The sequence below is a fragment of the Pseudophryne corroboree genome, chromosome 2 (assembly GCF_028390025.1).
Source record: "Pseudophryne corroboree isolate aPseCor3 chromosome 2, aPseCor3.hap2, whole genome shotgun sequence".
Taxonomy (NCBI): domain Eukaryota; kingdom Metazoa; phylum Chordata; class Amphibia; order Anura; family Myobatrachidae; genus Pseudophryne; species Pseudophryne corroboree.
The window spans coordinates 178,396,983-178,412,562 of NC_086445.1; the positions used below are offsets into that span (position 1 = coordinate 178,396,983).

The 15,580-nt window shown below is 41.5% G+C and overlaps 1 protein-coding gene across 2 annotated transcripts in view; it reads right to left on the reverse strand.

Annotated features, from left to right (window-relative positions):
* Nucleotides 1–698: 698 nt before the first annotated feature.
* Nucleotides 699–15,580, reverse strand: part of LOC135006728 (keratin, type II cytoskeletal cochleal-like) — a 41,123-nt gene continuing 26,241 nt past the window's right edge. Inside the window, exons 1-9 of one of the 2 annotated variants that reach the window (XM_063952053.1) lie at nt 9,999–10,600; nt 8,563–8,771; nt 7,955–8,015; nt 7,745–7,840; nt 6,873–7,037; nt 5,790–5,915; nt 4,625–4,845; nt 3,440–3,468; nt 699–2,763 (exon numbers count right to left, since the gene is read on the reverse strand). In XM_063952053.1, the coding sequence (XP_063808123.1) occupies nt 2,477–2,763; nt 3,440–3,468; nt 4,625–4,845; nt 5,790–5,915; nt 6,873–7,037; nt 7,745–7,840; nt 7,955–8,015; nt 8,563–8,771; nt 9,999–10,424 (1,620 nt within the window). In that variant the 5' untranslated portion in view covers nt 10,425–10,600 and the 3' untranslated portion in view covers nt 699–2,476. Of the gene's footprint in view, nt 2,764–3,439; nt 3,469–4,624; nt 4,846–5,789; nt 5,916–6,872; nt 7,038–7,744; nt 7,841–7,954; nt 8,016–8,562; nt 8,772–9,998; nt 10,601–15,580 lie in introns of those variants that run through there. The other variant, XM_063952054.1, reaches the window with a different exon arrangement.

A 15,580-nucleotide genomic window follows, 5' to 3' on the forward strand; every position in this document is an offset into this window, starting at 1 on the left:
TACAGGTTTTCCACCATTGTATGCGATCTTTAGATGCATTGGCAATTTGATATAGTTTGTAGTTATTTTTCTGTACAATTACTCATCTTCACTTTTCGTGCCTGTGCTACTACTCTAAATGTTCATACATTTCTCTGATAATATTTTCTAAAATTTGTTTGAATTTTAAAACTATTTATTTGACATGAATACTGAATTCCACAGACACAGATGTTAGCAAGCAAGAAACATTTATTGACGTGCAAGCATATAAACAGTGATTATTACATGTACAAAGCATATGGCAAGATAGCACTGCACTAAAGCAGTGACAATTCATTACAAAGTGCACAGATTGGACTTTCATCAAGATAACGAGGTCTTGCAAATTGGGATGAGATGGTAGTATTGGGATGGGGGGTTCATTGCCCCCCGCTTCTCCCATTGATCATTTTTAATGTGCAGTCTGAAAAATGCTAATTGCTATTCTGAGACACCCATAAGCTATTGAGCCAGGTGTTGTGGGTCCTTGTACTGTGCAGGTTATCAGCAACTATAGCGGAAACTGGGGCAGATGTATTAAGCCTGGAGAAGTGATAAAGCAGTGATAAGTGGTAGGTGATAATGCACCAGCCAATCAGCTTCTAAATGTCAATTTACATATTGGAGCTGATTGGCTGGTGCGTTATCACCTTGTACTTATCACTGCTTTATCACTTCTCCAGGCTTAATACATCTGCCCCTTTGTTTGAAATCTCTTTTCTGTTCTTTGTCATATTTTAGTCCTTTATGGATCCATCATTCATTCATCATCACAATAATATCATACATATCCCTTGCCACTAGATCATGCCCCTAAGCTCTTATAGTTATACACTTTACTGTAATTCATTCAATGCCAGCATACTGTAGGTTGCTTTGGAGAACAACTGCACATGATACAGTCACTGAAAGCTTATTGTTAGCTAGATAGAATGGAGAATATTAACCTAATCTGAAAGTTAACTTTGATATACAGAAGCAATAATATTTCACTATTGTAGTACGGTATTTTCAAATATTTGTTAAGGTACAAGTAATCCCAACAATAGACTTTGACCAACTCTACAAGAACAATGTTCTATCTATATTTGCATATGCTTCACTTTATACAGATGTATATTATGTTGCATAATTGAGAAATATTTATCTATCACATTACAAATCCAATATTCTCAGAACCCTTCCACCTCCTCCACCTGAACATCAAACCTATCACACAAGACTGCATCAAACCCGGTGCCATTCAATCATGCACATTTCCTATTTTGTGTCCTAAGATTGCTCTAAATATCACGGAGTTTAGATAAATGAACGTAAAGAGTGTATTTGTATTAATCCAAGTGGTGTATGGCTAAGCACACTCCGAGAGACTTCACATCAAGTGCAGGAAAAGGACATATAGCTGATACATCAAGCTGTTCCTGCAGCCTTCAGGCCCCATAAGTTGTCCTAGAGTGTCCTGGGTGCACTGATTGTCCCATTGTACCTACGGTATACATGTACAGTAAGACTGGTAGACTTTGCTAGGCAGGAACTTTGATCCTAAGATGATAAAACACTTTAACTTGTTTTTGTTTAACTTGTGTATAATAATTAGGAAGAATAAGGGCAAGCAATACTATAACTGGCAGTTTTAAGATTAACTGTGGCATACAGTAACTTTGTAGCCAAATAATAGCAATAACAATATTGAATATAAATTGTCACTCTTACTGGGAGGCCAATTCTACTGACATTGCAGGGTCCTTGGACATATAGGCCCCTTCATCTAGGCCATGTTTGTCATTGGGTACAAACCTCTAAATTCACACATTTGGAATGTGCTATCTTGTTAGCCAGCACTATAGATGTTGAGTACATTACTGGAACATTTGTTAGCCGTAAACAAGACAAATGGTAACTCATTTTGCTGATGTTGCAAACTCTTCTTCAGCCAAGGCACTACGGAGCCTATTTATCAAGCCCTACAGCCCTTTAAAAAAAAGCGGAAAAAGCAGTGTCTGCATTATTTTTTAAAGTGGTTATTTACCAAAGTCCAATTCAGGAGATACTGGGGACACCAAATGCATTGGACATACAAATCTCAGCATACAATACTGTACCAAGATCCTCATGCAAAGTATTGGGATACATTAGAAGTGTTTACTATATTTTGTGGACTTACAATATCAGCAAATTTGTTTTATTTTTAATAATAACATGGAATGTTTGCATTCATTTGTTGTGTTTAAAGTGGAAGTGAAGTGAATAACTTTATCTAAGCAGACCTCCAGAACTCAACTGTATTGAATACAAATTAGCATTTTTTGCACAGAATTTTTTAAAGGTTTACATTTGTTTGCGCACAAAATCATCACTGCTAGCAATAAAGCAACACATACATTAAGCTTTCAATATATATGCCTTGTTATCATTTGCTATGGCTTAGCTATTGCTGGCGCTGTAATGACAGCCTTCAGCAGTGATGACCGTGGCCAGAGGGGTGCTTAGCTTTGGAAATGTAGCTGCTTGAACTGAATCCTCCCTTATGGTGGTGAGGAGTTCCATGGCTGGATCCTCCTGATTGGTGATTATGGCCTCCATAGCTGGACCCTCCTGAATTGTGGTGATGACCTCCATGGCTGGATCCTCCTGAATGGTGGTGATGCCCTCCATGGCTGGATCCTCCTGAATGGTGGTGATGCCCTCCATAGCTGGATCCTCCTGAATGGGGTTTACCTCCAGTGCTTGAATGCAGGACAGCTAGGGTAGATAAAGGAAAAATTCTCTTTAAGGAAATATAGAAAGTACAAAGTAGCTTCATATTACAATTTTTCTAATGAGATAGCCTTTATATATTAATCTTTTGCAAGTAAGTATGTAAGCGCCTATAGAAATCATAGTGTATACATCCTGCTTCTATTGCTTGCTGCTAGAGATGTGTGCAGAGCTCCATGCTTTGGTTTTGGTTCTAATGCATCACTATGTTTTGGTTTTGGCAAAATCCCCCTCAAGTGTTTTGGTTTGAATTCAGATTTTGCATTGGTTTTGGATTCCTTTAAAATCACAAAAAAATGGTCAATGGTTTAAAAAACAACAACAATAAAAATCTCTAAAAACAGCTAAAATCATGTAATTTGGACCTGTTTACATTTAATCCAAAACCCGAGTTTAGTTTTGATATCCGAGTTCCAAACTGACAACAGACCTGAGCCAGGATTCGGTTCCACTTGGAATCCCAAAGTGATTCCGAACTGGGATTTGGTAGACTAAGAACCCCCAAGTTCAGGTGTGTTTGTATGTCAGGAAAACCAAACCACACATCTCTACAGTTCCTAATTTAGTAAGATAATTACATTCAGCATTTTCTATGCAACGGGCAGTTAATGAGTTAAACCAACGTCAATGATCTAAATGACAATTGGATGAGTTTACTTACAGACATTGACAGGTCCGTCTGAAGCCAGTCTGGGAAAGAGAAAAGTACAGTCTGTAAGTGTTTTATTCCTGTGTATGAACATTCTTACATTGTAGCATTTACTGTATATTCAGTGTTTACGACATTGTAAAATATAATATACTGTAGTTATGTATTTTGAGTTTTAAACAGTCCAAAATAACCATTTTATCATTATTGATACAGTATGCCTAAAATGTAGCAAATAAAAGAGAAGAAGCCAGATGCATACATACTGTAGATTAAAATAATTGATTACATCATGACAGGTGAAGAATTGCCACTCACTTTATATAGACAGACAGCATCTACTCTAACCATATAAAGTCATGTCAGACAGATACTATACTATATACTCCTCCTATTTATTACAGGCCTAAACACCAGCTTTTCATCCACAAGCCTTCATGTACAGTACAGAAATGGTGTTGCCTGAAACACTAAATACCCCCTTGTCCCGGTGCCCCCCTGCCCTCCTGTCCCATTCCCACCAGCTACACTCTGAGATGCAGTTGTGCTTTATGAGAGGAGGCCCACGTGCTGCTGCCTCCTCCATTCATGCCCCCTCCTCTTTGCCGGCAGTGCTGGAGAGTCTGAGCACTAGAGGGCTTAGACTCAACTGTGCATGCGCAGATCACCGGGGAAATGGCGTGGCGGACATTTTCCCAGTGATTTCTCTACTGCACATGCACAGAACATTGTGAAAATGGGAGCTGCATCATTTTCACGGTGATTCAAGAGCTCTGCTGACTTTGGCGCGGGACTCCGAAGCTGTAAGTATTTAAAAAATGGGTGCAGCATGTGCAGTGGGGGGCCCTTCCAGACTCAGGGGCCCATGTGCACTGCACACACTGCACCCATTATAGATACGCCAGTGCTGAGATGTAACATTCTTATTTCATGTATGCAGCATAACTCCCAACTTCAATAACACAGCTAGTACCCAAAAGGATCAAAAAAGATTCTGAAACAATAATAAAGCAAGTATATGTTTATATATAGCACATGGTCACATACTATAATTGTAAATATACAATATATATATATATATATATATATATATATACTGCATGTTTCATGTTTCTCTCATTTTGTAATATTAATTGGACCAAACTGCAGTTATGATTACAGAAGGCTCAGAATCATCCTCACACATATTTCACTCACCTGGACTCTTCTCCTTCCAGCATTTTCTTATATGTGGCAATCTCTATATCCAGAGCCAGTTTGACATTCATCAGTTCCTGGTAATCCCTCATTTGGCGAGCCATGTCCTGCTTGGCTTTCTGTAGAGCAGCCTCCAGCTCGGCCAGTTTGTTCTTGGCATCTCGGACAGCCGCTTCTCCACGTTCTTCAGCCTCACTTATAGCAGCTTCCAGCGCAGCCCGCTGTGACGGTATACAATACATAAATATAAAACCATGCTAGAGACAATCCTCTCCATTCATACCTGTAACAGCGCTGAGCAAGTAAGAAATACTGAGCCCCTCAAGCATTGTGAGTCCATCTACACTTACAATTGGAGAGACAATGAAGTTCAATAAAGTTGTATTAATGGAGCTATGGGCTAAGGGGCTAATTCAGACCTGATCGGTACTGTGCGTTTTTGCACAGCGGCGATCAGGTCTGAACTGTGCATGCGCTAGCGCCACAGTGTGCCGGCGCATGCCAGACAGCTTACGGCTGTCTTAGCCCTGCGATCATCTCTGCTTGATTAACAGGCAGAGGCGGTCGCTGGGGAGGGCCGGCGGCGTTGGGCCGCCGTTTAGTGGGTGCGGTCCGGGCAATGCGGGTGTGCCCGGACCATGGGGGGGTTGGCCAACGGCAGCGCCTGCTTTATGTCACACGCAACCGCTGCGACCTGGGCAGTGACGAATAGCTCCTGCCAGCGTGCAGGAGCTGCGCTGGCTGGGAGCTACTCTTCCAGTACAGAGGCATCGCCGCCGCGCAATGCTTTTGTACTTGTGCGGAGGGGGGTCGGGTCTAACATGCGGGGCGGACTAGCTCTGTGCACATCTACGATCAGGTCTGAATTAGGCCCTAAACACAGTTAGACATAAGCATAAATAAGTCTGTTTCCAGCCATATTATTTGCATATAGTAAAGAGTGGCTGCAAATGTTCACTGATGATGATGATGATGATGATGATGATGATGATGATGATGACGACGACGACGACTAGAAGTGGAAGTATATACGGTACAATGATTTGTTTGCATCATCCCCTCAGAGTGCTCAGAATGTAACACTTACAGCACCTCCAATACTAAAATTAAGCACAAGGTCTCTGAACTAATTACCTGTGCATGCCTATAGCTAACTGTGTATTACCTGGGATTTAGCGCACTCAATCTCTCCTTTAAGTCTCTGGATTGCTCGGTTGAGCTCAGCAATCTCGTTTTTGCTGTTCTGCAGATCATTACCATTTCTCCCGGCAGCCATGCGCAAGTCCTCAAACTGCATACAGAAACAGAGAACAAAGTAGGTGAATGTAACTGTGTAATTTGTAGTAGTAGCATTCACTAGTCAAAACTAAAGTGCGTGCGAGAGAATATCTTGTTACAAAAACGTGCTGCTCAAAAGAGTATCTAATCAAGGCTTTAGTATTGCTCAGTAAATTGTGGCCAAGTAATCCAGTATTAATTCTATAACTGCATTTAGGATCTTGTGTGACATAAGCCTGTGCATTAACCTAACATTACAAATTACTCAGATGTTACTGATAAGCAGCATCTGTACCTATAGTAGCATTGTCAAAATTGTGCATTTGGTTAGGCTTGCTTCTGTGGAAAGGATCTACATTGGGGTACTAGAGGGGTGTCCGTCTGAGTCTTGTTTCAGTATGTTACCACATTGTACTCTTATGTATTCCCACCAGCTTGAAAGATCAATGACCATATTACATTACTTGCAGCATAGACGTATTTCTTACACTATTTATTTTCATTTAACTTATATACTGAAGATGATTCTGCATTGTTGGGGCCATGAATCTCAATGAGGGATAGAAGGGATGAAATAAAACAGATTTAGGTGGCATACAGATTAAAATTGGGACAAGATTATGATTGTGTATGTTTTATGTTTCTATATGTACAGATTCCATAGCTGAATAGACTAGCATTAGACAAACAGTATGTTATATCATCACAGTTAAGTGGTAATCATCCAGTTATAAAGCACAGACACAAAATAATCCTCTTTATATTAATTGTGTCACTCGTTGAGTGTTGTTTATGTAACAAATGATTTTTTATTCACCTTAATAAAAAAAAAACTATCCAGCAGTAATTCTACTTTCAAGTCTTAACATACTACCCAAAGGTTGCAGCTGCCAGCTATATCTGTGTTCCTGACAATAAGCAGATAAATCGACAGTATGTTCTATCATTTCTCTCTGCATGGTAGACTTACTCTTGACTGGTACATAGCCTCAGCCTCAGCTCTGCTCCTGCTAGCAATGTCCTCATATTGAGCTCTGACCTCAGAGATGATGCCGTCCATGTCTAGATCTCGGCTGTTATCCATGGACACAACCACCGAGGTGTCAGAGATCTGGGCTTGGAGTTGACCAATTTCCTGCAATAGTTAATAAAAAAATATGTGATTTTAAAGTATAATAAAACCTGAAAACACACCAGTTCATTATAGCATACTGTACCTTCCCTAATCACTTTTTTTTTTTAACACACAACCTTTGTCATCCTTTCTATTTTTTTAACATACAACCTTTGTCCTCCTTTCTCATATCGTCTCAGTTCACCTCCCAGTATTACTCCACCAAGCTCTTAGACTGTAAGTTCTCTTCAGCAGGACCCTCAACCTTCTTGGTTCTTCTCACCCTGTACTATCTTTGTCTCCATTGAGCTCCCACTCACAGTCAATAACTCTGATCCTTTCTGTACCACTTCTCTGGGGCACTAAGTCACTGAGTGATACTGTTAGTAACTGTAACAAATTTAGTAGTACCAGGGCCATAACAAGGGGCGTGCAACTTGTGTGACCCTCCAGGGTACAAGGCTAATGCAGCGGCATGGTCACTTCCCCAATGACTTCCATTTAAAGTTTACCTTGAAAGGAACCCTTCTACATACTGTAGCTCTAATGGCGCTACATAGTGCCGTCTGATCCCTGCTAGGGCACTGAGTTATATCAATATCTTTCTTTTGGCACCATGCTACAGACCCATGGTGGCACCATAGAAATAAAAGATAATTATAGAAGGATTATAATAACTAGGAAAAGCTATGCCAAACATAAGCAGATAGACATTCAGGTTATTTTACCGCATCATACAGCGTCCTTAGGAAGTTGATTTCATCCGTCAGGGAGTCAGCCTTAGCCTGCAGCTCAGCTTTGTTGATGAAAGCAGCATCAACATCCTATAATACAATTGGCAGGCAATAATTTGCATATAATCATTGTGGTTGTTTATATTTCATATATGTATGTTTTTTCAGTTCAACTAGAGCACATGGTTCATATGAAAAACTTACTCTCTTCAGAGATACAAATTCATTTTCTGCAGCTGTTCTTCTGTTGACCTCTTCTTCATATCTGTCAAATTAAATTAGCTGTATTTATATTTCATTATTTTATGTAGCTAATTATTCTGAAATGCCATAGAATGTTTTAGGAAAGTAAAAGAGGACGTCTGTGCACGTATAGCAACTTACAGTCATCTGCAAGTGCATATGAGGTGGAATTAAGTTAATTTCTCTAAAGCTTTTGACTATGGTAATTCCTACTGTATATTAAAGATAAGTTTGTCATTTCAAAAGATCAACTGACTTCTGGCAAGGGCAGTTGGAAAATTCTAAGGTTTTCTAAGCAACCACACAATCATAAGTGCTGTATACATACATTGAAGGTTCACTGGTGTACCGCTTGCATCCCCAAGTGAAACCAATCTATAAATACAATACTGCTATGGAGGTTGTTAGGTCCTCTTTAGAGTCCTTCCCTACTCTTGGTCCATAGTGAGCTATGTAATATTTTGTCTACAAGCTCATGTTATGCTCCAAGTTATAATAAGACTAATGCCAGCATTTTGTAAGACATAGGATATCACATATATCAGTGTACACAGAAAATATAACCACACCTTCTCTTCATTTCTTCTACAGTCCCCTCCATGCTGTTCCGTTCTGCATCCAGACGAGCCCTCTCACACTCCAGGTTCTCCAGCTGTCTCCTGAGGTTGCTGATAAAAGCCTCAAACAGAGGTTCTATCTGACACCTGGCTATTTTCTGGTCTTGTAGAAGAGCCCACTTGGTCTCCAACATTTTGTTTTGCTGTTCTAGGAACCTCACCTAATTCAAAATGAAGGCAAAGGTTTAAAGGCAAATTCCAATTACAAATTATGGCCCTCATTCCGAGTTGATCGGTCGCAAGGCGAATTTAGCAGAGTTACACACGCTAAGCCGCCGCCTACTGGGAGTGTATCTTAGCATCTTAAAATTGCGACCGATGTATTCGCAATATTGCGATCACAAACTACTTAGCAGTTTTAGAGTAGCTCCAGACTTACTCTGCCTGTGCGATCAGTTCAGTGCTTGTCGTTCCTGGTTTGACGTCACAAACACACCCAGCGTTCGCCCAACCACTCCCCCGTTTCTCCGGCCACTCCTGCGTTTTTTCCGGAAACTGTAGCGTTTTCAGCCACACGCCCATAAAACGGCCTGTTTCCGCCCAGTAACACCCATTTCCTGTCAATCACATTACGATCGCCGGAGCGATGAAAAAGCCGTGAGTAAAAATACTATCTTCATAGCAAAGATACTTGGCGCAGTCGCAGTGCGAATATTGCGCATGCGCACTAAGCGGAATTTCACTGCGATGCGATGAAAAATACCGAGCGAACGACTCGGAATGAGGGCCTATGTTTTTCATGAAGTGTAGAGAAATATAAAATTATACTTAAAATATGTGCACTGTATACCTGTTTTAGCAATTCCCCCAAAAGTTTAAAAGTTTGAAAGGTGTTCTCTTACTGATTATTTATATATACATGGGAAGCCTGTTTGAGTCAGGTCCACCTTAGTATGAGAAAGGGGTGCAGTACTAGACTGTTGGAGCCTCTATAGGAAATGCCAAATAGAACACAACACAGAAAATAAATCTTAATTCAATGATTTTTTTTGTATATATATATATATATATATATATATATATATATAAAATGACAAATTTTTCCTGATACCAGTTTCCAAATTTCCCTCAAATATTACTGATTCATTAAGTTATTTTTTTTTGCTAGATTTCAAACTGCAAAAGGGATAAAAAACAAAACACTTAAATGAACTAACTATGAGTATCAGGCGTTGGCGAAGATGGAGACATTGACCTTCACATCTACATTTTCCTAAATTCCATCCAACCCATTAATACTTGTACCTAATTTATCAGACCATCAGATCGAGACTTCGAACATAAACTGGAGGATCTTTTATATTATAAATCACTTTTTAATCATTTGTTTACAGATATAGATTGTTTGACACCATGTTAGTAATTTATTATAAACCACAATATTTTACCTTGTCAATGAAGGAGGCAAACTTGTTGTTGAGACCTTTGATCTGATCCTTCTCTTCTGTCCTCATTCTCTGGATGTTTGGGTCACTGTCCAAGTTGAGAGGAGTCAGGAGACCCTGGTTGACAGTAACATTGGTGATTCCTCCAGAACCAGATTGTCCTCCAAAACCATGACTGGAGCCGCCAATACCAAATCCAGATCCATGTCCACTTTTTCCATGAAAACTTCCCACTGATATCTTATGTCCTTTTGATCCAATATTGTGGGCACTCTTACTGCTAAAGCAGTGCTGGGCCTTGTGACCATGACCTGTATGTTTAGTAGAGTGTGAGAAGATGTGGTTTGAGCTGGAGTGCTTAGGTAAAGCCACAGAACAGGAGCTGAAGTGCTTGTGTCCAGTAGATGCGTGGATGGAATGATGAGACATGATGGATCTTCTCACACAGCTGATCTACAGAGTATTTTTTCTCAGTAATGTTCAATCACCTATTCCTGTAGCACTGACAATGGCCTTTTATACTTGTAAGGGGTGTAGTCACAGTAATATAACTGTCATGACTTCATATGATTCCAGCTATGCAGCTTTAGATCCTCCTTGTTTCATAGAAAATAAAACAGCTACCTGCTTATATTATAGCATGTTTTATTAGTGATATCTAAATGTTACTAACAACAATATAATATTCCTACACAAAATAAAAGCCAATTTAAAAAGAAGCTTTTTAGATACGAGAGTCAAGGAATTTGGGTGGAGGAAGTAAGATATACATTGTTTAATATGTAATGAAGTAGATGATAGAAGCAATAAATAGAATAAAAACAACAGATCAAACAAAATAATATATATATAAAAGAAATTCAGAACAAGGACACAAATGATAAATATACTATAGATGCGATAGAAATGAGTGGCAGATAGTAACATCTGTTAGGCAGATAATATTCTGTAGATGTTCTCCTATATCTTCTTCATTTAAACAGGGCTTTTCACTTCTTTATTATATTCAAGAAAGAAGTTACTGTGCAGAAGGCTAAGATTTCTCCAGCAGTTCCCCTGATTAGGGTATAATCGCTTCTCGCATAGGGGTCTATTCATAAAGGAGTGAAAACAGTGGAGAAGTGACTCTGTGGAAATGTTGCCCATAGCAACCAATCAGCTTTTAAGTAACATTTGTCAAGTGCATTCTATAAAATTATACGTAGCATCTTCTCCACTGGGTCATTTCTCCACTCTTCACTGCTTCATGGATAGAACCCACAGAACATACCTCCCATAGGTGAGACCATATATGCTATTATAGCCACCTCTGTGTTACTTCTGAATATCTGTTACCTGTGTACCTGATACCAATAAACCAGCAACCTGGTTATGTATTTTCTGTGTGGCCCAGGCCCAGCGACAGGGGTAGACAAATGGGGACACCTGTACCAGGCCCCAAAGTTCAGGGGGCCCCCAAGGATCAGGAGCACACAAAACTGAGCCACATTACCTAACATTATGTTTTAAACCGTGTGTTCCAGAGTCTGGCCACCTGTAAATGAAGTGAAAAAAACCACTACCTCATCACTTGGTCCGGTCCATATGGTCAGTGTTGTGCTACCCTGTCATGCCGCTGGAGTCGCCGCCAGAGCCAGACATGGACGGCATCCCCTGCATTTGCCCTGGACAGTTACCGCAGGAGAATGCCTTGTATAATGGTCGGGAGGTATTGTATCCCGGGCGGGACACCAGGGGAAGCGGCTGCACACTGGGGCTCCTCTCTGGTTGTTTTCCAGCCACCGCCCGCTGGAAGGTAAACCACCGGCATCACCATGTTTATTCACATACTCCTCTGCAGCCCTATCCCTCCCAAATAATAGCCTCATAACCCAGCTGCCAGCGCTCCCTCCTTCTCGCCTCCACACCGTCCCTGTCAACACACCTGGCCTCACTCCCATGTTGTCCTAACCATGCATATGCACACATGTTCACCACGCAACCCCCCCCCCCCCCCCACCGGCACCCGCGACAACCAAGCAGCATGCCCGTAGCGCAGATGCGGATCCTTTCAGTCCAGGATCCTCACAATGGAGGCAGAGCAGGAGGAGGATCAGGAGGACCGATGCTGCGGATCAGCCCTGCTACTAATGCCAGTAAGAGAGTCTTTCTCTCCAGTGCTGATACTCTGTTCAGCCCAGCAGTGCTGTAGTATTACATTAAATGCCCCCCCCCCAGCGTGATCGCATATAAAGGACCCCTGTATACAGAGGTGTAGCTAGGCACAATGGTGCCCGAAGCAAGGGTATGATTTAGCACCCCTCCCCTGTACTGAATTGGTGCCTAGCCAAAATGTGTGGCATGTTACATTTTAAAAGAAACAATATTTAAAAATCCTAAACTGGTGACAGGGCCGGTTCTAGACCTTGTGGAGCTCAGGGCGAAAGTTTACTTTGGGTGCCCCCCATGTTTAAAATAGGGTCAGTATGTTCCAAAGGCTTGCAACAACAATATAGGGGCATGGCAGTACGGACGGTGCAATGGTTAGCATTACTGCCTCACAGCACTGAGGTCATGGGTTTGATTCCTACCATGGGCCTAACTGTGTGGAGTTTGTATATTCTCCCCGTACTTGTGTGGGTTTCCTCCAGGTACTCCACAATTCAAAAATATACTAGTAGGTTAATTGGCTCCTATCAAAAATGAACCCGTGCGTGTGCGTGTGTGTGTGTGTGTGCGCGTGTGGTAAGGAATATAGATTGTAAGCTCCCATGGGGCAGGGACCGATGTGAATAGCAAAATATTCTCTGTAAGGTGCTGCAGAAATTGTGTACACTATATAAATAACTGGTAATAATAAATAAATAATGGCTTCATTGGGAAGGTGCGTGGCCACAGAATATTACCAATTCACATTATATCGCACAGTAGTGTCCATTATTCACATTACACCATACAGTAGTACCCCTTTACACTTTATGTCACATAGTAGAGCCACTTATACACATTATGCCACACAGTAGAGCCCCTTATACACGTTACACTATGGTTGAGCCTCTTATACACATTACACCATGGTAGAGCCACTATGGAAGTAGCTGTATTTAACTATTTACTTGTTTATTTCAAATAATTTAAAAACACCAAATACTGTATGCCCTGACTGACATGACCTCACAACCCCCCAATTCCTCAATGAAAATAAAGCCCCAAATGTGACCCGTACAGACCTGATAACCCACCCAATATCTGAATGAAAATAATAATAATAATAATAATAATAATAATAATTTTATTTATATAGCGCTCTTTCTCCAACAGGACTCAAGGCGCTTTACAGACATCAAAAACAATGCACATAATACAGAAGATTTAAGTAATACAGCCATAGATAAACCACACGGACATAAAAGAAAATCTTGAGCACACAGAAAGAATAATGCATGATTGGTGTAGGCATTTTGGGTAATAGCTTCCAAGAGTTGTGTATTCCTCCCTCACAAGGTACCAGGTGCGGCATCCATCTTGGGCGCACTGCGTAGGAATACCCAGGGTGGAATAGTCTATCCCTAGAATAGATAACAAAAAATGGGGAGATTGCAGAGCCCTAAAGTTCAGAGTAGGGTTCCCACAAAACCATCAGGTCCATGTATTTTTCCTCCCATCCACAAGTGCACCAGATAAGGCAGCCATGTTGGGTGCACTACGAAGGTTGCACTGTGGGAGATGAGCCATACAAGGGCCAAATGCATGTATGGGAAAACTGACACATGTGTAGGCGTATGCTATACCCTGCATGGAAAGATCCAAATGAAGCACACCCTGCCCACGGAGGAACCATCCGAGGCAGCCATCTGGGGCACACTGTGTAGGTTGCTGCTGGCAGGGTGTGCATAATGCCCCAAAACTGCCCCCACAAATCTGATAATATCTCAATGCCTCAATCAAAATAATGCCCCAAATGTGACCCCCCCCCCCCCCACAGGCCTGAAAACCCCACTATTAATAATAATAATTCACCAAAATTGCCTCCCCCCTGATTTGATAATCCCCCAATGCCTCAGTGAAAATAATACCCTAGATCTGCCATTCAAGACCTGTTTATCCCACTATGCTTCAATGAAAATAATGTCCCAGAATTGCCTAAGGGGCAGAGAGAGAGCAGTGCCACAGCAGAATGAAGGGCAGAGAGAGGTGCTGCAGCAGCCCGAGAGACAGAGTGAGGTGCTGCAGCTTCTAATGCAGAGATAAGTGCTGCAGCAGCAGCTGGTGCAAAGAGAGGTGCTGCATCAATGTAAGGAGAAGGCCTGGGGCAGGGAGAGGTGATGCAGCATCAATGTAAAGAGAAGGGCTGTAGCAGCAGCTGGGGCAGAGAGAGGTGCTGCAGCAGCTTTGGCAGAGAGATGTTCTGCCGAAGCCCATAGGCGTGCGCAGCTAATTTTATTAGGGGGTGCACAGCTGGAGGGGCGTGTCTAGCACCTCTTTTTGGGCGTGTCTCGCACCGCCTTTTGGGCGTGTCTAGCACCACCCAGGGACATGTCGACCACTATTTTACATTCTCTCAGTAAAATCACATGGTGTAATCTAATTTAGTTCCTAATAATACAAGTAGAAATATTACACCACAGAGAAATAAAATGAAACATAATGGTGCGACCAGTAGCCACTACTGACTGTCAGCTACAGCATAATCCTGAGTGCTAGCTGCCGCTGCATCCTATCACTACTTACACTTCCCCAACCTATCTCTGACCTAGTGGTGGAACTAGAAAGTGGTGGGCCTTGGTGCAAAATTCACATTATGCCACTTGGTATGAGCCGAAATTCACATTACGCCACACGGTATTAGCCAAAATTCACATTAAGCCACACAGAATAAGATGAAATTTACATTACGCCACACAGTATGAGCCAAAATTCACATTACGCCACATGGTATAAGCCAAAAGTCACAGTACGCCATACAGTATGAGCCGAAATTCACATTATGTCACACAGTATGATAGAAAATTCATATTACGCCACATGGTATAAGCCAAAAGTCACAGTACGCCATACAGTATGAGCCGAAATTCACATTATGTCACACAGTATGATAGAAAATTCACATTACGCCACACAGTATGAGCTGAAATTCACATTATGCCACTCAGTATGATATAAAATTCACATTAACGCCACACAGTATGAGCCAAAATTTAGATTACGCCGCATGGTATGTGCCAAAATTACGCCACACAGTATGAGCCAAAATTTACATTACGCCACACAGTATGAGATAAAATTCACATTACGCCACACGGTATGAGGCAAAATTCACATTACCCCGCATGTGAATGCGCGGCTGCACCCCGGCCTGATTAGACCCCATAGTACCCCACAAACACATTATATAATACACAGTGCCCCCTAAACACATATGCCACAAAGTGTCCCCACACACACATTATGTGACACATAGTGCCCCTCCAAATACATTATATAATATACATTATACATTACTTGTTGTGGGTGCGCTCGCAGCTGAGCGCTCCTCGTCGCCTGCCACTCCATGCATAGACAACTACTGATGGCCCTTCTCTCTCCTTCACTCCCTCCTTCCCTGC